The sequence below is a fragment of the Euleptes europaea genome, chromosome 1 (genome assembly GCF_029931775.1).
Source record: "Euleptes europaea isolate rEulEur1 chromosome 1, rEulEur1.hap1, whole genome shotgun sequence".
NCBI lineage: Eukaryota > Metazoa > Chordata > Lepidosauria > Squamata > Sphaerodactylidae > Euleptes > Euleptes europaea.
The window spans coordinates 107,604,669-107,629,001 of record NC_079312.1 but is presented as its reverse complement, the minus strand read 5'-3'; the positions used below and the strand labels follow the sequence as shown (position 1 = coordinate 107,629,001).

Sequence of the window (24,333 nt, the reverse complement as noted above, 5' to 3'; positions counted from 1 at the left end):
AAGTCACATATATACTCACCTAGTTTAGCAATGGTAAAGCAATAGCAATTAGGGGTGTGCATTTGGCTAAAGACAAACAGACCCCCCTCCCCCAGCGAAAAAACCTTTTCAGTATTTTCCAGGATTTTTTTTACTGGTAAAAAAATGGTGGCAGATAAATAAGCCGAAAAAGCGGATCTTGAGCCGCTTTGGCTCTGCCGCCATTCCCCCCCCCCTCTGGTGCCATTTTCCCCTGCTAGAGCCCACCGCCACCCCCTGCAGCCTCCAATCACGGAAGCTGCTGGGGGTGGGGGAATCTGAGCACTTAACTGAGCACAGCCTACACATCCCTTGCCCCCCAGCAGTTTCTGATCACGGAAGCTGCTGGGGGCGGGGACCTAAGTGCTGAACGGCCGCACAGCCTTCAGACCCCTGCCCCCCAGCAGTTTCCAATCGTGGAAGCTGCTGGGGACAGGGATCTACGTGCTGAATTGCATCTCAGCTCTCAGACCCCCTGCCCCCAGCAAGTTTCCATGCTGGCTCATCTAAGCACCAGGGGGTTCGGATCAGTGCTATTTGCCAGCTCCTGCAGAGGCAGCAAGCAGTGTCCACCTGAACCCTGGGCAAGCAGCACTTATCTAACTTATCTAAATTTCTGGGTTTATTAAACCCAAACCCGAAAAATACGGCAAGGGGGGGGGAGCTGCACACCCCTAATAGCAATGCAAAGCAAGTCACATGGAACCCACCAATGCAAGTCTCCCGATGAGATAGTATCTGACATGGAAAGAAAAAGGCAGGTACAAGCTTATATAGGGTCCAATAAAGGACTTCCTGACAGAGCAATGATTGACTGAAATGTTGAGTACAGAAACTATCATTGCAACCCTCTATAATCCCCTCTTTTGGGTGGCAAATGCACCTGTCTGCCATTTTCATTATCTCCTCACGTATTCTCTCTCCCCTCTCAGTGAGGAACCACAACACAGAGGATTAATGATATTCCCTTATTTTAGTTGCGAGTCTTTATCATTTCTGCCTCCATGGCTCGTGCAGCGGGAGGGCACTCTTTTCACCTCCACCGCTCACATTGCTCACGTGGTGGCAGTGGGGCAGCCCTTCTTTCCCATTCACCTTCATTGTCACCCCCTCCAAAGCTCACGCAGCCTGTATATCTCCTGCTTGCCTCCATCGCCACCCCCTTCACAGTTCACACGACAGTGAAGTGGGTGGCAGCTCCTTTCTTGCCCATCTGCATTGCTGCCCCTCCATGGCATCAGGAGGGCAGTGGTGGCTGCTCCTACTCCTCCCCCACTTTTTCTTTGTTTCTAGTGGCATACCTTAATTTGAAACTAAGCTAAATATGCTACTAAAGCTGTTCTCGTACACAGAGCAAAACACCCCTATAACAGTTCTAAATATCCTGTTGGAAAAATCAACGACTTGAACTTGTATTAAACACGATTTGGGGAAATGTGACTACTAGTTATCTGACTGATGGAATGGTTGCTTGAATGCCCTTTTGCGTCCCTTGTAAATCAATGGAGTGCCATGAAAACATGGCTGTGGCGTTTTGTTGGTTTTGTAATTGAAAGAGCAGACAGTGAAAACGAGAGGATTCTTTTGCACAAACTTGAAAGAAATCATTTAACTCTTCTATAGATCGCATTAACAAAGAGTTGAGGAAAGAAATCACAGATGTCCTTGGTATAAGGTTGTGCTTAATTAAATCTACTAAAAAGAACTTCAAATGCTAATTGACCTCATTAGAATTATTTCTGCCCTTTGACTGCAAATTGCCCATGCAGGCAATATTTCAATAACACATCAGAAGCTGACTCAGTCTAGCTGTGCTAATCCATACAACCATTTACTTTAACTGCTTAGTAAAAATGCAAAATGAATATGCAATGTCTGATATAACTGAGGCAGCATTATTTAAGATATACAGGCAAAGTCAGAAATTACTGAGACTGTATTTTAATTTTACAAAATGCATTACTGAAAAATCTGCCTCAAAGGCACACGTAGGACCGTTAAAATCTACACATGACTACAGTAGAGCTGGTCTAGATTTTCTGTGTCCAAAAAGCATGCTGTTGAGACACGTAAAAAGCACCTTATTCTTTTTCAGTTTGTTTTTATGCTTGTTCACAGCCACTCTTCCTCCAAGCTGCTACTGCTTTGGCACCATTTTTTTTTTAAAAAAGGGTTTTTTCTCCTTCACTAGATTAGTCTACTGAGAGCCAGCATGATGTAGTGGTTAAGGGGTCAGACTAGGGAAATCCAGGTTCAAATCCCCACTGGCGCCATGGAAGCTTGCTGGGTGACCTTGGGCCAATCACACACTCTCAGCCCTGACCCTGCCTAGTATATTGGATGGGAGACCTCCAAGGAATACCAGGGTCATGACGTGGAGGCACTGTGGCCCATCATGCTGCTGCAGCAGCTCCTCCTGGTGCACCTGGGAAGGGAGAGCTGTACCCCCAAGCAGCTTTTTATCCCACTCCGCAAGCTGTCTCCCCATTAGGGTTCACAACCTCCAGGTAGTAGCTGGAGATCTCCTGCTATTACAACTGATCTCTAGCTGACAGAGATCAGTTCCCCTGGAGAAAATGGCCAGTTTGGCAATTGGTCTCTATGGCATTGAAGTCCCTCCCCTCCCCAAACCCCACTCTCCTCAGATTCTGCCCCAAAAACCTCCCGCTGGTGGCAAAGAGGGACATGGCAACCCTACTCCCCATGGGGGAGGCATGGGGGGAAGGGAATGCACAGGACTGCCTGGTGCAGAGAAGCAACTTGATCTCAGTCCCGGTGCTTTAATTGCCACCAGTCTTTCCACAAACCAACTGCAAACACTCTTTCCCTTTCCTCCACTCCACCTGGGTTGACATGACACATTCTCTTCACCTCCTAGGAGCTGCTCAAGAGAGCAGCCACTTAAGGAGTGGGGATTCTTGCTGGCCACCTCTTGCCCATCAAGGAGGCTGAGCAGTGGCGTGTACTGGTACATTTTTGCTCTGTCTTAGTGTTTGTGTGGACAGATGGTCTCTGCTAGGTCATCCAGCTATCGCTGAACCCCCATCTTTCCCCTTGCTGCGGAAAGCGATGCTCCTGGGAATCACTGCTTCCCACCCCACCCCCACCCCAAGAGCAGCCTATGGGAGCAGCCTGGTGAGCGGGGTTGGAATGGCAGTGAAGGCTGGAATAAAACTGAGGTGGGAAGAGTGACAGAGAAGGGGTGGGGGGAGAGAAAGAGAGCATGAGGGACAGAAGGGGTAGTGGGAGAGAAAAGGAAGCAAAGGAATAGGATTCCGCCTCCCTGCAAGTTCCTCACGGTCCCTTGTTTGTACAGTTATATACTTTGACAGAAGGACTTTCTGCAGAACCAAATATAAATAGGTTACTAGCTAATTTTGGATTTCTTCTATAAAACTGGGAAGTTAATTTTTTATTATTATTTTTAAAATAACTTCTGAACCTCTTTAGGAATCTGAAAAATATGTGGGTTTCTTTTCTTGTCACAGCAGCGGAACCCACTCTGCAGCCGGCAGAGAGCTGCATTCACAGTTGCCATCAATTAAACGAGCCACACTTTCTCTCATTCTTGGAATTAGGCCTGCATGGCTGCTTCACGGTGGAAACCACCTGTCAAGCACAAGCCTGACTAGGCAAGGAGCTGGACTGCTTTCCTGAAACACTGGGCAGATGCCATATTAGAGAACAGTGCTCAGAAGAGCCATATGTGGCATGTCAAAGGGCCACCTGTGGCTCCCGAGCCACTGAGTGAGTATCACTGCCTTACAGATTTTAAATTGCCATTGAGAGAAAAATTAATGCCACATTCCAGGATCAAATACGATAATCAGATCATTTGAATTCCCCTCTCTTCTTCTTGCCTGGTTAACGTTTAAAGTGAAAACACTGAGAAAAGACAAACTGGGAAGGCTTTAGAGATGCCTGAACCTAAAGGTAATTATTCAAAAAAAATGTTGCTGGCCTTTGCTCAGAGAGATGAACTTTCAACGTGAAGAATTTCCCAAAGCCAGCTTTACATTTAAAGTAGGTGAGGGAAAGATTCAACTCCAGGTAGGATTAGGTCAAAGTTATTTGTGAATTTTCATTTGGAGACAAAGGCCAACTGAACCACACAGTTTCTCTGCCAGAATAGCATTTCCATTTGTGGAAGAGATTGACAAAAACTGACCCCCCCTCCCATACTGGCTGTCTAATGAGATGATACTTATGGCAGGCAATAATCAGAGCTGGTGTTGTCTCTGTTGGGCTGTCTTTTATCTTACTCAAGGTAACCACCTTTATACCACAAAAGTAGATCAATACTTTCATGTGGTTCTTTTAAAGCATTTAGCACTTATTGGCAGACACAAGGAGCATTCAACAGCATCCATAAAAGAGCTTTCAGGCTAGAAGCAGGCCATAAAAACAACAAGTAAAAAAAAAAGAGAGCAATAACCCTTCGGTTAGACATCTGAGCAGCAACTGTTTTGGCCTGGGGCTTAAAACAGAGAAAAGTATGCAAGAGGAAATGTGTTCCCAAATGTCAGGACTAAATCTGCCTTACCCTCTGCAGGATGGGGACACAGAGAGCGCAAGACTTGGGAGGAAGATCTTAAGCAGAACTTCCAGCACAACAGTGATATGATTCCTGTATCCAACTCTCCCCACCCGTGCCATAGCACAGCTGCCATTTGTAACCAGTTGCAATTCCCAGATAGGTATTATTTTTTATTTTGCCCTTCCCCCAAGGAGAGCAGTGTGGGTTTCAGGGTCCCTCCTGCCCCATTTTAGCCGATGGTGCTGTGGGACCTGGGATCCAGGGCCCTGGGGTCAATAGCTTCAGAGCCTTGCTCTGTGTACTATGTGAACTGCCTGGTTTCAGAAAGAGCTACTGGCCCAGTCTCCTCTGCACCAATGCACCGTCACACCTGTACACATGACACGGCCTTATAATGAGTAAGACCAATCCTAGGAATGTATTGTCTGCTATGACTATTATCAGTTCTCCAGTGTCTCAAATGGAGGTCTTTCACATCACTAACCACCTGAGCCTTTTCAATGGAGATGCCAGCGATTCAACCTGGGACCTTTTGCATGCAAAGAAGATGCTCTGTCACTGAGCCACAGCTCTCCTCCAACACTGAAAGCTGTGTTAGTTCTATTGATTATGGTTCTTGACTTCATTCTGTTTGATCTGCATTGTGGATTTCTGACTTTAGGCCTTACGAAGTCTCTGCAAGCTTCTGACTATCCAGCTATGGTATACTTGGCTTGATTGTGGACACCTGACTCTGTTTCTGACACCTGTAGGTTAGGCTCAGAGAATATGTCTGGCCAAGGCCACCCAGTGAGCTTCGTGGCCGAGCAAGGATTTGATTTCCCCGGGTTCTAGTCTCACTTTAAACACTGTAACACATTGGATGTGCAGCGCACCAAGTGTACATACATCTGCAGTGTATCTCCAATTATTGAACATGCTGAGACGAGAAGTTGTAACCCGTAACTAAGACCAGCATTTTCAAATTTGGAATGCAAGTATGGGTTTGGATTCATAACAATGCAATTTAAGTACTTTGGATCAAAACGAAGAATAAATTTCAATTAATTTTCTACTTTAAAATTATCACGTTCAGAAAGCATGGATTCACATGTCAACTTTTCATTGTCACTGTTTATCATTAAAGACATTTTCCTGAAAGCTGTGAGACTCTCATTACTTGATGCATCATTTGATACCATTGATCATTCCCTACTGCTGTTGTAGATTTGAAATGCAGTTTAATGCAGCTACCATTAAAAGAAATTCACCCATTGTCAGAATTCAAATACTAAAATGAAGATGATTTTAATCTACAGCACTCTAAGTGAGCTGTGAAGAGTCTTGTTAATGGAAGCCAGCATAAGGTCATGTGAGATTAATTGTGCAATTCTGGAGGAGGAGCCCAAAAGGCCTTTGGAGATGGCGTGATCCCTGCGCCAGTGTGAGAGCCACTTGCGCCGTCCACATGGGCAATGAAGCAAATGCTAGGCTACTTACGTCGGCCCCAGGGAGTGGCGCAGCAGCGTGAGGCACCGGCACCGGCGCAGCCTTGGTGGCAGCACTCCTCTGGTGCAGTGGCTTGCACCAGCACCAAGGAGGCATTCCCAGGAAAGGGGCTGGCTTTAGTCGGCTCCCTAAGCCCTTTTGCACCAAGAATGCCCATTTTTGCTAGCAAAAAAATCATGGGGCTTATGGGAAATTCCATATTTGGCTTGCTGCACTGGGCCAGCAAGCCTCTCAGGAGGCGGTGTGGCTGCGCTATCCCCAGGCATGCCTCAACTACCCTCCCCCCTTAGGATTGCTCTGAATGTTTTCTGCTAAACTGTTTGGCTCCTTTCATCATTAAACACGAATTTAACAGGTAGCATGTACGTAAAAAATATTAACCAGGGCACACGGGCTTTTCAATCCACAAATAGATTTATCTCACTTATTCTACTTCACAATTATCTCTGTGATAGCAGCAGTGAAACAATGTAGCAACAGTGTCAGATAGCACTCAATTTTCTAGCAATTGCATAAACATTTCAATTTTCTTATTAGAATGTGCCTGATCTAACTAGCTAGATGCAATAAATATTTGAAGAAAGAGGCAGTTGCTGAATGTTAATTACTGCAAAAAACTGCTACTGCTCTTTTTTTCTGAACTATTGCGATGCCTCTTACATTAAAGAACAGCAATTGGGAGCGGCTGGCACTGCATTCCTTCTGTATAGCACATCTGTTGGTTGTTGAGAAGGCACTGAGCAGAAGGTATATCTTCATGGGGCAGCCAGTTAAGCAAAACAGCCAATGTAATTATTAGGGGTGTGCACCATTTTTTATTTTTTTATTTATTTTTGGTATTTTTTGAGTTTAGGTTTATAAAACCTGGAATTTTTTGAACAATCCGGAATACCCGGATTTTCTGAAAATTTTCAGGTTAATAAACCCAAACCCAGAAAATACTGAAAACTGGGATCTTTTAGATCCACACTGCCCCCCTCCTCCGAGGTCCAGAGAAGGCCAGCAGGGCAGATCTGAAAAATCTGTGCTGCCCCCTTCTTCAGACTCCAGAGAAAGCGGGTAGCGTGGATCAGAAAGAAATCCACACCACCCCAATTCTCCAGGCAGTGTGGATTTCTTTCAGATCCATCCCGCCAGACTTCTCCAGAGACAGAGAAGGTAGGCGGGATCTGAAAGAAATTCATGCTGTCCTGCTTCTCTGGAGTCTGGAGAAGTGGGGCAGCGTGGTTTTCTTTCAGATCTGCCTAGCCAACCTTCTCCAACCTGGCAAGCAGCATGGATAGGAAGGCAGAGGCATTCCGATCCCTGATTCCAGCACGCTTCTGGAGGTAGCAGGGATAGGAACACCCCTGCATTCCTATCCACACAGCTTCCTATCCAGTGGTGTGGATGTGGCTCAGATCCATGCCGCCCCCCTTCTCCAGACTCGGGAGAAGGTGGGCGGTGAGGATTTGAAGTAGCCAGCAGGTAAGCAAGGGGGAGGGAAGGGGAGAGGGAGGGAAGGGGAAATGGCAGCGGGGCCAAAGTGGCCCAAATAATACCAAATACATTATTCGGGCCCGCTTTTTCAGCTCCCATTTATTGCCACCATTTTTTTTGCCGGTAAAAAACAATTTTTTAAAAAATTCAGTGTATTGATATGTATACCCCTAGAAATTATCAGACTCTTTAAAAGTTGTCATTATATGCTAAGATGCATGAGAGTTAATGGATTGACTTTCTCTTCAGGCATTTGTGAAGCATTTTGTTGGGTTACACAGCTGGAGACCATAACTCTATATATATCACAGGAAAGTGTTACAAATATATTTTAAGTTAATAACTATCTAGGGTCTCTACTGAGTGAGTCATACTGCAACAAAACATGTGGGTCTGTGCATCCACTATTCACGCATTCTCTATCTCGGTCTCTTTGCTGCATTCACAAACATACATTTGCACACAGTAAGAACATGACGTTTTCCTTCCAAAAGTTGGATTCTCTAAAGTGTAGTATGAGTGGGTATAAAATGGTATGATATTTGATTCTTCAGAGAATCCAAGTGCAGATTATAGAGAATCCAAGTGCAGATTATTCTCCAAAAGATAATCTTAGCTAAAACTCGAACAGTCAATATGTTCAGAAAACATTGGTACATGTTTCTGCCATTTCCGATTAATATACTTTTGCCTGAATTTTGTTTGATTACAGGTTGTGTTTTCGCTAAAGTGAGTCATTTCATGCTCCTAGCCTTTCTACTACTTTGGATGCATACCGCTATATGTGCTGATAAAATCCTTGTTACTATTCAGCAAAATAATGCAGATTAGTACACTACCCAGGGATTAGAAATGTCATCCTGGCATAGTCAGCTGCATGAACAGTGCTTTGCTTTCCTGTGAGGAATTAAAAATATCATTTTTTTGGATTTTACAAACACAGTGCATTTGGCTGCTCTATACTGGAAGAACATCAAGAAAAACAAGTTTGAAGGGAATTGGCTCCCTAACCCTTATGTTTCATACAAATATCAGTCCATTTTCAAGATATAACAGATTTATAGATTATTATGCATTGTGTCTGGCTGTGATACTGCATTATGAAGTATGCCCCCACATAAAATTTCCCTTGGATCAAGACAATGTTTAAATACTGAAAAAATAATCACTATACGTCATCCTGCACAACATGAAAGCTGCTCCCTTGATTATCTGCTGTTTCCTGAAGAAATTCTAAAACTTCTTGTAATGAGCCTGCTCCCATCTTTTTGTGGGAATTTAGAATAACCCAGACCATTTAACAGTTGGGGTGGAGGTGGAAAAAATACCTGTATTATGTTCTTTATTGCTTCCCCTTTTCTTGAATCCAGAGGAGTGCATTAAGAGTTGTTGGAAGTTTTTCTAGCTTGTTGCAGCCAATGAACCAGACACACTTCATACCTACACTTGAGACTTCCTCAGTGTGTAGATTATGGGGACAGTGATAAATGTGGATGCTGTTTACCAAATCAAGAAGGCGTATACATTCAAAAGGGGGAGGGGAAAACAGAAACAAAGCAGAGAGAGCTGAGCTGAAGTAGTAAGAGTTAATGGCAGAGTCAAGCCATAGCTTAAAAAGTATATACTCCAACAAAGTCCTTGAGATCAGTAGCTAGGATTGAAGAAGCTGGAACCTGAAATACAACACAGAAGGTACTGTTCTGTTGACTAGGTAAGGTCAGAAGGCCAGGATCTCATGCCTGGAAATCCATAGTCTTTACACTGTCTTTCAGCTGTAAGACCCAATATTGTACATCTGTGTTCCCTTCTGTGCCTGGGTCACAACCTCAGTCCATGAAACTCCAGTTTAAACCTTGGAATCCCTAACTTCAAAGCTAAACTAGCCACCTTTCCTCCCCCCTCTTGGAGACATGAGTAAGATTTGATTACTCATAAAATCCCGTTCATGGACAGCAAAGCTTAAAGGGTGAGGCAAAAAAAGTATCCCAGCCTCTACCACTACGCACTGCTGAAGGAGAAGAAGCAGGTGGCACCCTTACCAGTCAGTGACAGAACAAAGCTGTCAGGGCAACAGCTACAGCACCATACAACTACACAGTTTCTGTGTGGTGAATTGAACCCTACACCCATGGTGGTGAGTTGAACCCTCATGCCAGCTTCTACTAGACACTCAGAAATGGTGTGTCTTCATGCTGCTACAGAGGTATCCCCAGCAGCTCTGTCACCATCTCCTGTCATCTGTTGGTAAGGGGCCCACCATCTCCTTCTCCTCCAGCAGTGCACAGTGGAGGAGACTGGGATATTCTCTGCACCACCCCATGAGCTACTGGATACAAAGTTTCTGCATGTGAATTTAGGAAGAAAAATACAGCATGTCTTCTACATTGCCTTGAGGCATACATATTCATTTTAAGTTCACTACCATGGGGGGGGGGAAGAACTATTTAAATATTACTTCAGCACTTGGTTATAGTGAAACCCTACCTGCTGTGGAATGAGATTTTCCATCTGCCGGTGTATCCATTTCAGTGTAATGTTATTTAGGACCTGTTGCAGCACAAGATTTCCTACAGTATGGATATTTTGGAACTTTATATACAGCTCTAATTTACTAGGTTTTGTTAGATGTATGGTAGGTTTTTTTTTATTAAAATAAAATGTATAAACACGCATGATTACATTTTAATAAAAAGCATTTCAGCTGAACATGTTTGTCACACAGCGGATGCAATTTCCCCTTGGCAAATGGAAGCTTATAAATGTAAGACTCCACAGCATTCATTAAAGTGCTACTAAATAAATCCTCCCCTTCATTATTAGAAGGATGTCAGAGCGCCAGATCAGGCCAGTCAGAAAGACTCATGGGATGCCTGTGAAAACCCCTACAACCTTGCCTCAGATAGCGGCAAAAGCACACTAAGCACACATCTATGGTTCCTGCACTAAAATTTAAAGAGGGGAGCACGGCGAGAATGTTGGACCCAGATCGCTGTTTGAGAAAGCAGATGGTGACTGTAATTCTAAATACCATTTGCAGAATGACTCATGGACATGGTCAGCCATTTCCCCCTTTCGTGACAGGTGCCGGTAAAGCTGCCTGCAAGACCTCTTTCCAGAATTACTTTCAAAAGGCGTACCTTGGGAGTCACGCCTACGTTTTAAGAAATATCCCAAATGCAGTCCATTATTTTGAAGAGAAATGCATGGAGAAGCATTTTTAAGTTCATGCATCTTTTTACTGAAAACAAAAAAAGTGGCCTTTTGATATCTTAAAAACAGGGATATGCCTCCTGTGAGTTTACTGTGTTCTGTGAAAACAAACGCATGATGTACCAATGAATTTTCCAAACTTAACAGTATTCCCGAGTAAGATTGTCTGGTGCAGCAGTTTTAAAAACAAACAAACAGATCCCATCTGCCTCTATGGTATTATAAATGTGTGTTTTCCTTTTGCTGTCTCTTAGGAAGCCTAGCATCCTGATGCTCTGCTCCTTTAACGATTTATAATAATGGGTTCCTTAACAGTTTCCAGAACTCACCAAAGAGGAGGCTTACTTGGTAGCAGTACTACATGCCTGCAAGGGCACAGGCCATCAGCTGTGATGTTAACTGCAGGCTATCCAATAGTGCCGATGGTATGATTAAAAAAAAATCACATCTATCAGCCAAGGGTGATTTGTTTTTTTGCCAACAAACAGCTGCTGTGTTGAAATAAAGAAAAGGTTTGTAATACAGAACCCAGAATAAATGTTATCTAAATGTCAGTTATATAGGAACAAAAGATCTCATCATCTATATACTAATAGCGAGGTTGGCCAAATCTGAAGATCCGGTGACTGGAGCTGTGAACGGGGCAAGACTTTCTACAAATCTGAAAAGTTCCCCAGGGTTGAAGAAAAATGTGAAATCTTAAAAAAAAAGTATTAAGAGGATAAAACCCCCAAATGATAAAAGGAAAACCTGTCGTTTTAAGAAGCAGAAACCCCCTCAGTGGCCGTTGCTAGGCAACCAAAGCATTCTAGGCCTGGATCTCCTCAGTAAAAGGTGTGTGTGTGTGTGTGGGGGGGGGGGAATTAGGGCCCTTTTCCAGGGTGGTTTTGTCCTCTGAGGGAGAACTCATTGCAGCCAGGCCTGGCTAGGATTGCCAGCTCCAGGTTGGGAAATTCCTGGAGATTTTGTGGTAGATTCTGAGGAGGGCAACGTTTGGGGAGGAAAAAGGCCTCAGCCAAATATTAAGCCATAGAGTCCACCCTCCAAAGTTGTCATTTTCTCCAGGAAGAGAGGTCTCTGTCATCTGGAGTTCAATTGTAATTCTGGGAGATCTCCAGGTTCACCCAGGGGTTGGCAAACCTAGGGCTGACAGCAGCCTCTGGGTGACTTGATACCACCCAACTTGCATGACTCAACTAGGTCTGGCTGCTTGCTACTGCTCAACAACAGCTACTCTATGAAAGCCAGAGTGGTGTGGCAGTTAAACCGTCAGAATAGGGTCTGGGAGATCCATGTTTGAATTCCCTTCTTGTTGTGGAAGCTCACTGGGTGATTTTGGACCAGTCACATACTTTCAGCCTAACCTAAACTCCAAAATGATAAATGGAGCGCCGGTAGCTTTAAAAAAGAATGCCCTCTGTGTCCACTGCTAGGCAACCACAATATGCTTGGTTTCTGTCAGTAAAAGGCAGGGGGAGGGGACAGGGCACTTTTAGGACTGTTTTGGCCTTTGAGGGAGAACTTATTGGGATGACTTGAGACCACATGACTTGCATAACTCATCTAGGTCTGGCAGTTTGCTAATGTTCAACAGCAGCCACCCCATGAAAGCAAGTGTAGTGTAGTGGTTAGAGTTCCACACTAGACCTCGAATCCCCATTCTGCCCTGGAAACTGACTGGGTGACCTTGGGCCAGGATGTGGTGATGGCTGCCAACTTGGAAGGCTTTAACAGGGGAGTGGACACATTAATGGAGGACAGGAGGACAAATCATTAGAGGGCAAATGGAGGACAAATCATTTATAAATGATTTGGATGAAGGAATAGAGGGGATGCTTATTAAATTTGCAGATGATACTAAATTGGGAGGGGTAGCAAATTCAGTAGAAGACAGAGCCAAGATACAGGATGATCTTGACAGGCTGGAGAATTGGGCTAGAACTAATAAAATGCACTTCAACAAAGACAAATGTAAAGTTCTGCATTTAGGTAGGAAAAATCAAATGCATAATTATAGGATGGGGGAGACTTGACTGAGCAGTAGTGTGTATGAAAAGGATCTTGGGGTCTTAGTAGACCAAACACTGAATGTGAGTCAGCAGTGTGATGCGGTAGCTAAAAAGGCAAATGCGGTCTTGGGCTGCATCAACAGAAGTATAGTGTCCAGATCACATGAAGTGATGGTATTGCTTTATTCTGCTCTGGTTAGACCTCACCTAGAGTACTGTGTTCAGTTTTGGGCACCACAATTTAAGAAAGATGTAGACAAGCTGGAACGTGTCCAGAGGAGGGCAACAAGGATGGTGAGGGGTCTGGAGACCAAGTCCTATGAGGAAAGGTTGAAGGAGCTGGGTATGTTTAGCCTGAAGAGGAGAAGACTGAGAGGGGCTATGATAACCATCTTCAAGTACTTGAAAGGCTGTCATAGAGAGGATGGTGCCGAGTTGTTTTTTGTTGCCCCAGGAGGTCGGACCAGAACCAACGGGTTGAAATTAAATCAAAACAGTTTCCGTCTTGACGTTAGGAAGAATTATCTAACAGTTAGAGCAGTTCCTCAGTGAAACAGGCTTCCTCGGGAGGTGGTAAGCTCTCCTTCCCTGGAGGTTTTTAAGAAGAGGTTAGATGGCCATTTGTCAGCAATGCTGATTCTGTGACCTTAGGCAGATGATGAGAGGGAAGGCATCTTGGCCATCTTCTGGTCACTGGGCGTGTGTGGGGGAGGTAGTTGTGAATTTCCTGCATTGTGCAGGGGGTTGGACCAGATGACCCTGGTGGTCCCTTCCAACTCTATAATTCTATGATTCTAGGGTTATCCACGTCTACTAGTCAAAATGAATATTAGTCATGATGCATACCTATTCTCTCCAGTATCAGAGGAGCATGGCTATTGTATTAGGTGCTGTGGAACACAGGTAGGATGGTGCTGCTGCAATCGTCTTGTTTGTGGGTTTCCTAGAGGCACCTGGTTGGCCACTGTGTGATCAGACTGCTGAATTTGATGGGCCTTGGTCTGATCTAACATGGCTTTTCTTAGGTTCTTATCCCTTACTTTAACAAAAATAAAATAAAATACCTTACTGACAGTCATTTCATTGCCTCTGACGTAGGCTGCAAACACAGAGCCGGGCACAAACCTAGTTAACAAGCATGATGTGCATTCTCTTCCTCCCCCGCTTGCACAGTGCATTGTGACTGAAGATGGCAGTCTTCAATCAAACTCCAGCTAGTCTGAATGCAGGCACTTGGACAAATAGGAGTTTGTTCCTTCCCCACAAACTGGAATTCTAACCAAGGCAATCAATCACGATGTACGAATACAGCAGAGGCCAACACATACAGTATCTTACACAGGCTATAGGTAAGAAGAAATATTAGATACATGCACCATTTCAGTGCTAGTTGTACTGTGATCCACAATTAATCTTGCTTACTATGAAAGTCAACAACGTGTCACAAATCAGAGCACCGTGTAATCCAAGCCACATTTACACAGACAAACCTGAAGTGAAAAATCTTTACAGTTCCATTGCCAACTTCTTATGTCATTCAGCCTTCCTAATATTACAGTGTTTTTCCATGGAAAACCACATATTCTAAATTCACAGCACATGAGAAAAGCTACTCTCACCTCATGCAAATCCACTTCACAATTTAGCCCAATTATCTCTGTTATTTTAGTCATTTTGTGAGCTTCAGAGAAAAGAATCCAATGTTGGTTTCCACTGCTTTTCTTTCCTATTTAAAAATGTCAACCAGTGGGAATAATTATCCCACAGATGATTATGTTGGGAACACACGTTTAATAGCTTATTCAGCTAGCCCATTGTGAACATGTTCTCATCCTGCTGAAAAAGCTCTACAGAATATTCAATATTGACTTATTAATTCGTTTCGCTCTATTCAGAATGAACAAAAAGTACTAAAGGGCTGCTTGGCTGTCAGAATGATGCCATTCGAGCAGTCTTTCTATCTTACGGAGGTATAACAAAAAGGCTGTATCCACTACTGTGAAAGGCAAAGACAAGCAGGGAAGAGAAGAGACATGCACAATTCAAACAGCATCCTCCTCTAAGATCACTCCTCAATCTGTTTTTGAACTTTGAGGATGCTGTGGTTGTGCTGTCCCTCTGCATACACATTAGCCTTTGCAGACATATCAAGGGCAGCCAGAGAATCCAGACTTCCTTCCAGGTAATTCTTTAGAGAAGGTGCATCGTACTTGACTGTTCTAATCAATTTACATGGAGTTCTATAAGAGATGGCTTACAGTTCAGTCACATCTTTAGGGACACCTTTAGGCAGGAATCGCAGCCCCTTGTTACTGCAGCGAACCACCGAATCCACACAGGTACACTGGTCCGGACAACGGGGGGACAAGTGACAGCTGCTCTCAACATTACCTGTGGAGGGGTAGAGAGGAAAAGATTAATCAGTTTAAACAGTGGTGGGCTGAGCCCGAGAAAGTTCAGTCCTGATATAGCAGCTACCTTCAAAAGGAAATAGTGAACCCCAAACCATTTTACCGTCACCATTAGTGATTTACAAAATTAGATCAGTTCTTTAAGTCCTTCTTCAACACATACATTGTTTTATGTCAAACCAGGAGAAATGCAAGCTTGCCCTATCACTTCCACTATTCCCATGCCAATAATGACTGAGTGTAGCCAACTATAAACACCAGACAAATACTTTGTGGTGTGTGTGTGTGTAGTGATTGCACAGTAGGAACAGATTTATATGTACTTCATGGCATGCAAAAAAAAAAATTAGGAAGACCAAATGGAACTAAAAGGCAGAAATGTATGCTTCTGTTCAACAACAGTAAAAACATTAAGTGCAGTTTAGCTTTGCCTGAGAACTGTGAAATCTGCTTCCATAGAAATTTCCGATGCTGGACAGGCTCTGGACAGGATAATTTACGTGTTAAGTTATCAAGGCGGTTGGAGTGATGGCCTGTGGCAGTCCTCATTCTTTATCTGAGCCCAGGTTCACACATGCATGATCACTTCATTTATTCACACTCGATTACTGTACCCTTGAAGACCAGCAGCTGAATGAGTGACCATTAAAAAGACATGTGTGGTCATATGAAACAACATCAGCTACATGTGCAAGTTATCACTTGATGTTGCAGTTATCTAGTGATGAATACCCATGAGTGAATCAGCCCCGAGGCACCTACCCTTTCTCTTTATTATTTTGATTGGGGGGAAAAAGCTTGAAAGTATCCTTTGTTCCCCAGCATGGTGAATATTTATTGGTTAAACAGCAGATTTTTAAATATTAATATGACACACTCCTTAATTTTTTAATTATACGGATTGTCATTTTTAATAAGCCTCATGAGAATAAGGGAACGAGATGAGCTGTGCATCAACAAGAGCTATGTGCACACGCATAAAAATATCTGATTATTTTAACACTGGTGCTGATTTTTGTAAAACAGATACAACCTCACAACTTGAGAGCAAAAGGGTTGTTAGAAAATTAAGTTTTTGAAGTTAATGCCATTAATACATGGATTTCATAAAGCATTAGAAAAAAAGCAAACTGTGATGTCCAAACATATGTCTAGAACAACTGAAATAGAGTATGCTATAAATGGGACCAATACAAACATAAATGTTTCACCATCTCAATAACGCTCTACTGACCACTGTAATGAAAGGTGGTTGTTTCAGTTATAGATTAGTAACTCAAAATCTAGTTGTGCCAGCACATTATTCAGTTAGTTTTTATATGCTCAGTTTTACTGCCTAGATATAAACAGCAATGAAAAATAAGAGAATATTCCCAGTAGTGTCATATTTGGTCAGCTGTCCCTTCCACTGCCCTATTAGAGTTCAAGAAATATCACAGGAAGATGCAAGAACAAGGAAGTTACAGCCCAAAACTCCAGCTAACGAGAAAGGAAGGAAGATGCTTATTTGTTAATTTGGAGATTTTGTTAATTTGGATACCAAGGATAGTTTTAAAGCTAAAACAAATTTCTGGATGCCTGGGGCCAGTGACACTTCCCATTTGGCTCATATGTTTCAGACCAATTTAGTTACAACAAGTTGCAATGATTTTACTGAAAATTCTCTACCCATTTCACCAACTTTCTTACCATCACACGTGAAGTCTTGGGTAGCCACATCCTGAATTGGAATCTCCTTCAAGAAAAACGGTTTCTGGCAACGTGGATTTCCACTGACAATCCTTCTCTTCCTTAGCCATTTCCCCAACCATGCCAAGTGGCAGTTACAGTTAAATGGATTAGACAGCAAATTACTAGAAGGGAAATTAAGTCAAATGCATTGTCAATTATTACAGAAACAAAGGGATAGAATTTTAAAAATAAATTTGTACAATTAACTTCTGGTAACTGTATTTTCAAAGGAGGTCCAATAGCTGCATTTTCCCACCCAAACACTGGAGACCTGAATGGGTCAGCCTGTATTTGTTCCATGTTCTTACTACTGGAGGTGGGGAAATCACAGCTTTCAAGAATATAGCCCACCTACCTGTAAAATGATCCACCATATTGCTAGTTACCATATAATAATTTAGCATTTATACAGCACTTTAGACTACTCAAATGGCCTCACATAAAATATTTTGTTGTTAACCTTACCACAACCCTGTAAGGTAGTTATTGTTATTCCCCAACCATAGATGAGGATCTGAAAGCATGGCTTGCCAATGGTACTAAATTTCTATCCTGTCTTTTTTTCTCACAAGAGCCAACAAGGTGGCTAACCATTAAAACATACATAATAAAATCACATTTTAAAATAATTTGAAACCAACCCACCCCACAAAAAACATACACACACAAAAAACTTAAAAGTAGAGATAAAATAAATACCAAACTTAAAAAAAAATTAAAACATCAGTCAGGAAGAAGGGATCAATGAGGGAATTACAAAAGAAACAAAAAAAAAATTCACTGGCTGGTGGGAAACAGCAACAGAAGGGGACAGACGAATATCACTAGGGAAAGAGTTCTAGATTTTGGGTGGCCCTCTCTTATCTAATCTCAGAAGGTAAGGGCACCCGAAGCAGGGCATCCAAAACTGACATAGTAGTTGAGCAGGTTCATAAGGAAGTAGGTGCTCCTTCAGGTATGCGGGTCCCAAACGATTTAGGGTTATGTCTTCATGACACCAATGAGATCTGAACTTCCTGATTCAGCCTGCAATCTTAGCAACATTTTTCTGGGAGTAAGCCCCACTGAATAAAGTGGTACGTACTTCTGAGCAGCCCAGCTCAGGATTGCTCCCTCAGTCTCTTGGACACTGTGCATTAATATCATAAGTAACACAACATCCACTTAATATATGAACCAATGAATAATGCCACATACAGTCCCTGCCCAGCTGTTATAAACTAACAAGAATCCAAGCTAACAAATCATGGTAAGAAATGTACTGACTGATGGCATATAAAAGTCATCCAAATCCTTTTTGGCTAGCACAGGTTTTTTTATTTTTTTCTAAAGAAAAATTGGCTATGCACATCATATATCAAAAGCTTAACGGAAATGTGCCATCAAGTAAGGTTAAGAGCAGCAAGTAACAGACATTTAAAAAAGCCTCACAGGTGTAACTCCACTACCAGAGTTCAAGCCCTGCAATACGCAATACATTAATGCATAAAACTTCAGTGACACTTTTATTGCCACTAGTGGGAAGGAGGGATCAGCATTCAGCCATACTAAGATCCTGAGAATCTAATGGTAATGGGAAGATACCAATCTTGAGTACATCACAAGGGGCAATATATTTGGCAGGCTCAGAAGCTATGAGCCAAAAAATAAGAATGAAACAGCTACCCGGATTTTAAATCTCTGCTCATCCTTCCAAGGAGACAAGTAACCATTTTCAACAGGCTGAACCTTTTCTTACATGAATAGGCTGCAAAGACTTTTATACTACAGGGTAGTAGTATAGCCAGCAGCTTGTTTATGTAAAAAGTGTTCTATATTGCCTGAGTGGCGTAGTGGTTAGCATGTCAGACTAACTTGGAACCCAGGTTCAACTTCCCCCTTTGCCATGAAACTAATTGGGTGACCTCAGGCAAGTCACTCACAGCTTCCTCTGCCTCACAGGGCTGTTGTGAACTTAAAATGGGGAAGATAAAATGCACACCACCTTGAGCTCTTGGGAGGAAAGGTGGGATAAAAATACACTTAGATAACACTTAAAAAGAACCCAAGGCAATTCCTAAAACTTGCCTGGTAATTTTCGCATGTGTAAAGCATTCTTTTACACTGTGATCCCCTGCTAACTGAACCTGAAATGTTTCTTTCAGCTGAGTTCTGTTCAGACCAGTGAGTAATAAATCAATTAAAGTACTAGAGCTTGACATGATTTTGGAAGCTGAATATAAATATGACTTTAATGTCTGCAGCATTTGGTATCATAGTGGATCGTACCTTTGCAAAGCAGTTATCATGCCTTACTGTGCTTCAGTAAACAAGTCCGATACTGTTTATTAGCACACTGGAGATCAGATATACTTAAATGTCAAGCCGAAGCTGTTTCTACACCAATATAAGGATGTGCCTGTTGCCAGAACCATGGGGGCAATGATACAGAAAGCATCGGCTAGTTAAAGAGCAGCATTATTAAAAGACAGGCCTTGACTCTGTCTATCAGAGAAAGGATTTCTAGCTCACAAACATAGGGGAAATGTTTGATAGGGGAAATGTTATTCAGTTGGGTAATCATAATTTTTCTCTCTTAATAAGGGACATAGCACTATTCACATGGAAGTAGGGCAGTAAGGCTTTCTGAAAAACGGTCGATTAATATTTCATTTTTTCATGTTTCCAATAAGAAAAAAAATACAAGTTAATTATTGAAATCAAAAGTGGATTTCAACTCTAAACTAAAGCAACACTCAGTGGAATCTTGGACAAAACTCCATGAATTTGGAAAGAAACAAGTTAGTTCTTATTCAAATACCAAGTAAAGTCCAAGTTGACATTTTGAACAGAATGTCCTGACTCTTGTATACAAGTGGCATAGCAAGTATACATTACCACAATTGTATAGGGCTTTGGAAAAGTCAAACAACAGGGATACTTAAACGTTTGGAGTGGTTGAAGTACTTTCTATTTAATCTTACAACCAGAAAAAAAGGGACTTAATCAAATGTGTGAAGTAAACATTTTGTTTTCCTGCTACTGCAAATACTATTGTTAGGACCACAATCATTCAGGTATTGTTAATGATGATGGCACACTGAGAATTACAATGAGCAGAGCCCAAACCATGGAAAAGAAACGTGAACAACGCTAAATGGCCATTAAAGTAAAGAACGATGGAGAATCTGAGTCGTGAAAGTACACTGAAATGATGTCTTTAAAGGAACAGTTATACAATCAGGCTAGAAGGGAGTGGGGAAATCATGATCTCATAAAATGGTTTGGATACAATATCAAGGGCGCAATTCCATGGCTACATTATCGCAGCACCTGATATTAGGTGCAGAGCTTTTGACACCAGCATACAAGCACCTGCTAAATTGCCAAATTCATGGTACGTCTAAAGTGGACACCACAACATCAGAAGAGGTGATGGCTGCTGTTCCGTTGGCAGGATGATGAGACCAGAATCATGCCCCAGTGCTGAAATGAGGACATCATTCAATTGACTTTACACAAGCATTAATCTTCTAAACTAATTGTGAGAGCTTATGATATCAAGTGTATTAGTTCATTAACATCTACAGTTTGCATCAATGTTTGCATTAGTGTTTGGCTCTTGTGGTCCTTTCCTGCATGCCCAGTTCCGATCGCCACTTTGGGGTCAGGAAGCAATTTTTCCTCCAGTCCAGATTGGCCAGGGATCCTGGAGGGCTTTTTTTTTTGCCCTCTTCTGGGCATGGAGGAAGGGTCACTGGGGATGTGGGGGGGAAGGGAGTTGTGAATTTCCTTTATTGTGCAGGGGGTTGGACTAGATGACCTGGTGGTCCTTTCCAACTCTATGGTTCTATGATTCTATAGCACTGTAGCGCTTAAGTGCTTAAGCTGAAAACCAGGAAGTCCCTCATTCAACTCTTACATTAGCATGTAGTGCTCAGAAGGCCTTAGTCAGGCTGTCTTGGCCTCAACCTTTTATCTGTAATATAATAATAATATGGACCTCACTTGAAGTGGTATTGTATAGCTTGCTTACTGATTCCATAAAGTGACTTTGAAAAATTACATAACAGTTTTTAAAAAAAATTATCATACCAATCTCATACAATTACATTTAAGAAGTTATTAGAAACCAAATTCAACACTTAATGTGATGAAAACTTACATTGTAGATAAAGAAACAAGTGTATTGAAGGCTCCAGGTGTGATAGTACTGATGCGATTGTCATACAGAGAAAGTAATCTTACTGAGCTCAATCCTGTGAACGTATCATTGTTGACACAACTGATCACATTGCTCCTGAGCATCCTGAAAGAATTCAAAACTAAAATGAGAGTTTATTAACTGAAAGAGGAAATGGGGAAGGAGACATGAGATAAGGGAATGTATGAGAGGCGATCAACAGGCTAACTCAGTGGTTCACAATCCTTAGTAAAACTAGAACTACTATTTTGATTTTAAAAGGTTCATGGACCCCAAAGCCTTCCCCCACTCCCTCAATGGCACATGCCACAAAGTGGGCAGCCCCTTTTCAAAGTGCATGTGGCAAGCAAATATGCTCAATGGAGGCTTTTACTGACTTTACATGATCAGCTCTTGTAACACTGTTTGTTCTATAGGGCCTGACCTAAGCCCTAATTAACCTCACCCCTTGATTTGAAGGGACGTTGCACTAGATACATCAGGAAACTTCCTTATTTGTTAATAACTTCTAGCTAGAGATCTGCTGAACAGGTGGAAAGAAGACTGAAAAACTCTCAGAGCTCCTCATAGAAATTGAAAAACAAACAAACAAACAAACAAAAACGAGTGTCACACAAAACCTGAACTTTGGTATTCAGCTAACAACCACCATTGGCTGTTACCATCTTCCTATCGCTATGGTAAAATTCTTTTCATCGTGAAATGGAGTGAAAACCAGGTCATTTTTATACAGGAAAAAACTATGACGACTGCATTAGGAATGTATTTCCCTGGTGTTCCTTAGCCAATTTAGAGTCTGAGCTACTCTAAACTGATCCCACAAACCAATCAGTTTGTTTTCTTGCTAGCGCCCTGGGGTGATATCAAAGCTGCAGGGGGAAGGAACTTTGAGCTCCCATCCTTCAAAAGAGAGGGAAGCCCATTAAATCCTTCTCCCTTGAGGTGGAAAGTCCCTATCCCCATTGATAGAAAACTGAGGACCAAACTTGATGACATTGCATCCACAGGTCCTGGAAGGTATTTTTTTATAAAACATTTTCTTTAAATAACACAAAATTGAGTGGCCATGAGCATGTATGAAATTGTTTCTGATCAGTGATGTCACAGGTAATGTCCAGTAGAGGTCTATGCACCAGTGCAACTGTATTCTGTACAGCACACATAACAGCAGTGGATGCTCCAGCTAAGGGAAAAATCTAATTTTTCCAGCATCAAGAATTTCCAAGCACTCTGAATGCTAGAAAAATGTGACTACAATGCAACAGAAACTAGTTTGTAGGAAAACATTTGCATCCAGCACAACATATGAGTTGTTACCCAACATATTTATTGTACAATAAGTGATCACATTGAAGAAGAAGAAGAAGAAGAAGAGTTGGTTTTTATATGCCGTAGGAGTGGGGAAACAAATCCAGTTCACTAGACTGAAACCCACCAGACTTAATTTGTAATGGGTCCTTAAAACAGGCTGGCCATTTTTTTGCTGCTGTGGAATTGTATACTTGATCCAGAGCTTAAGGAACCCCTTAGGTTTGTAAAAGAACTCTTTGCGTATGCAGCGTTAACAAGTATTCGATACCGTTAGAGAAATTGATCTTATCTAAGCAAAGATCACAGAGAAACTGCTAAATTATAAAAGCACCGACTTAGCAGAAATCTTTGCATAGGCATTGTGTAACACTCCTGCCTTGCTCCCAAACAGCTTGCTGTCAAAACCAGCAGTGCTCACTCAATACATCTGGGATCAAGCAATGAACAGACACACAAGCAACAACACTCCCCCTCCTCCCAGTACTTTGAAAGGCAAGTAGGCTTCATACTTACAGAGTCTTAAGTCCTGTGAGGCCTCTAAACATTCGCCCATTCACCGATTCCAGCTGATTCCCCGTCAACATCAGTTCCTGCACCCCTGCTGCCCCATCGAAAGTGCCTTCTCGAATCTCTTTGATCTTGTTGTTACTCAGGTTTCTGAAAAGAAAACAAAATACATTTGACTGGACAGGCAACATTATTCCAGAAGACTACATACTTTTTTAGAACATAAACACAGGCATGTTTACACTGGGCAGTGAAAGGGCAAACAACAGTCCCTGGGCAGATTAAAAGAATCGTCCTGAGGGATTCTCGCTGCCAAAGTTGCCCCATGGTCAACTGTCCTCATACCTTCCAACATTTCACACATTTCTTATGGGAATGACATAAAATTACAGCACCGGCACTCTGGACCATGATATTTCCACCAGCAAATCTACCCTAAAAGTTCAAGCCATCACCAGCATAATTTTTGCAGTTGGTAACATAGTGGTGGCACAAAAGCAAGTTTGTCTCCTCCTAAGTATTAGTTTTTTGATTAGGTGGTAAATTTTTATTATGAACTTCCTTTCAGTCAGCGTGGTGTGGTGGTTAAGAGTGGTGGTTTGGAGCCCTGGACTCTGATCTGGAGAAACAGGTTTGATAACCCACTCTTCCACATGAGCGGCGGAGGCTAATATGGTGAACTGGATTTGTTTCCCCACTCCTACCCATGAAGCCAGCTGGGTGACCTTGGGCTAGTCACACTCTCTCAGCCCCACCTACCTCACAGGGTGTCTGTTGTGGGGAGGGGAAGGGAAGGTGATTGTAAGCTGGTTTGATTCTACTTTAAGTGGTAGAGAAAGTCAGCATATAAAAATGAACTCTTCTTCTTCTTCTTCTGTTATATTAAAGCCAAAATTGCTTCAGTAAACTAAGCTGAACTGTTTTTTTACACTGCAGTCCCATGTTGCTGCTCCATTCAATGCTGCTGCTCCAGTGCAGGGCACACTGAGGTCCACAGTGGGGCAAACAACCCCTTGCCTTAGCTGTTTTGGCTCATGAAAATGGCACCTCCCCACACCGTGGTCCCGAGCTGAACGGGACCCCGGTGTTCTTGGGAACTTCGGCTCCCCAACAAACCACGGTTTCATGAACCTTTAAACAGGAGCATGAAAGTATCATGATTCCTTTCCTGCACCCAAGGTGGTCTTAAATATGCTTCTAAGTCAGTAGTCTGCTCTGGCACAGTCCATGGCAAACATAATTTAAAATCCAGAAGAGTAACAAAATAGTACGTGGTGTACTTCTTCATGAAAAAATAAAGATCTCACTGGGCACACAGTAGCCCATGGGAGCATCTGAAGTTGCTCTGTGTGATGTGGCATACATCTTTTTGCAACTCCCAATGTATAATACAACACTGAACCACTTCTTTGTTGTGCTTCCATAATCAGATATGGTCAGATCTTCTTT

At 42.5% G+C, this 24,333-nt stretch overlaps 1 protein-coding gene across 1 annotated transcript in view; it reads right to left on the bottom strand.

The window, feature by feature from the left end:
• SLIT3 (slit guidance ligand 3) overlaps positions 1-24,333 on the bottom strand; it is a 590,119-nt gene that overhangs the window by 127,189 nt on the left and 438,597 nt on the right. Inside the window, exons 17-20 of the mRNA XM_056847932.1 lie at positions 22,891-23,034; positions 21,028-21,171; positions 16,842-17,005; positions 15,000-15,132 (exon numbers count right to left, since the gene is read on the bottom strand). Coding sequence (XP_056703910.1) covers positions 15,000-15,132; positions 16,842-17,005; positions 21,028-21,171; positions 22,891-23,034 — 585 coding nt within the window. The remainder of the gene's footprint in view (positions 1-14,999; positions 15,133-16,841; positions 17,006-21,027; positions 21,172-22,890; positions 23,035-24,333) is intronic.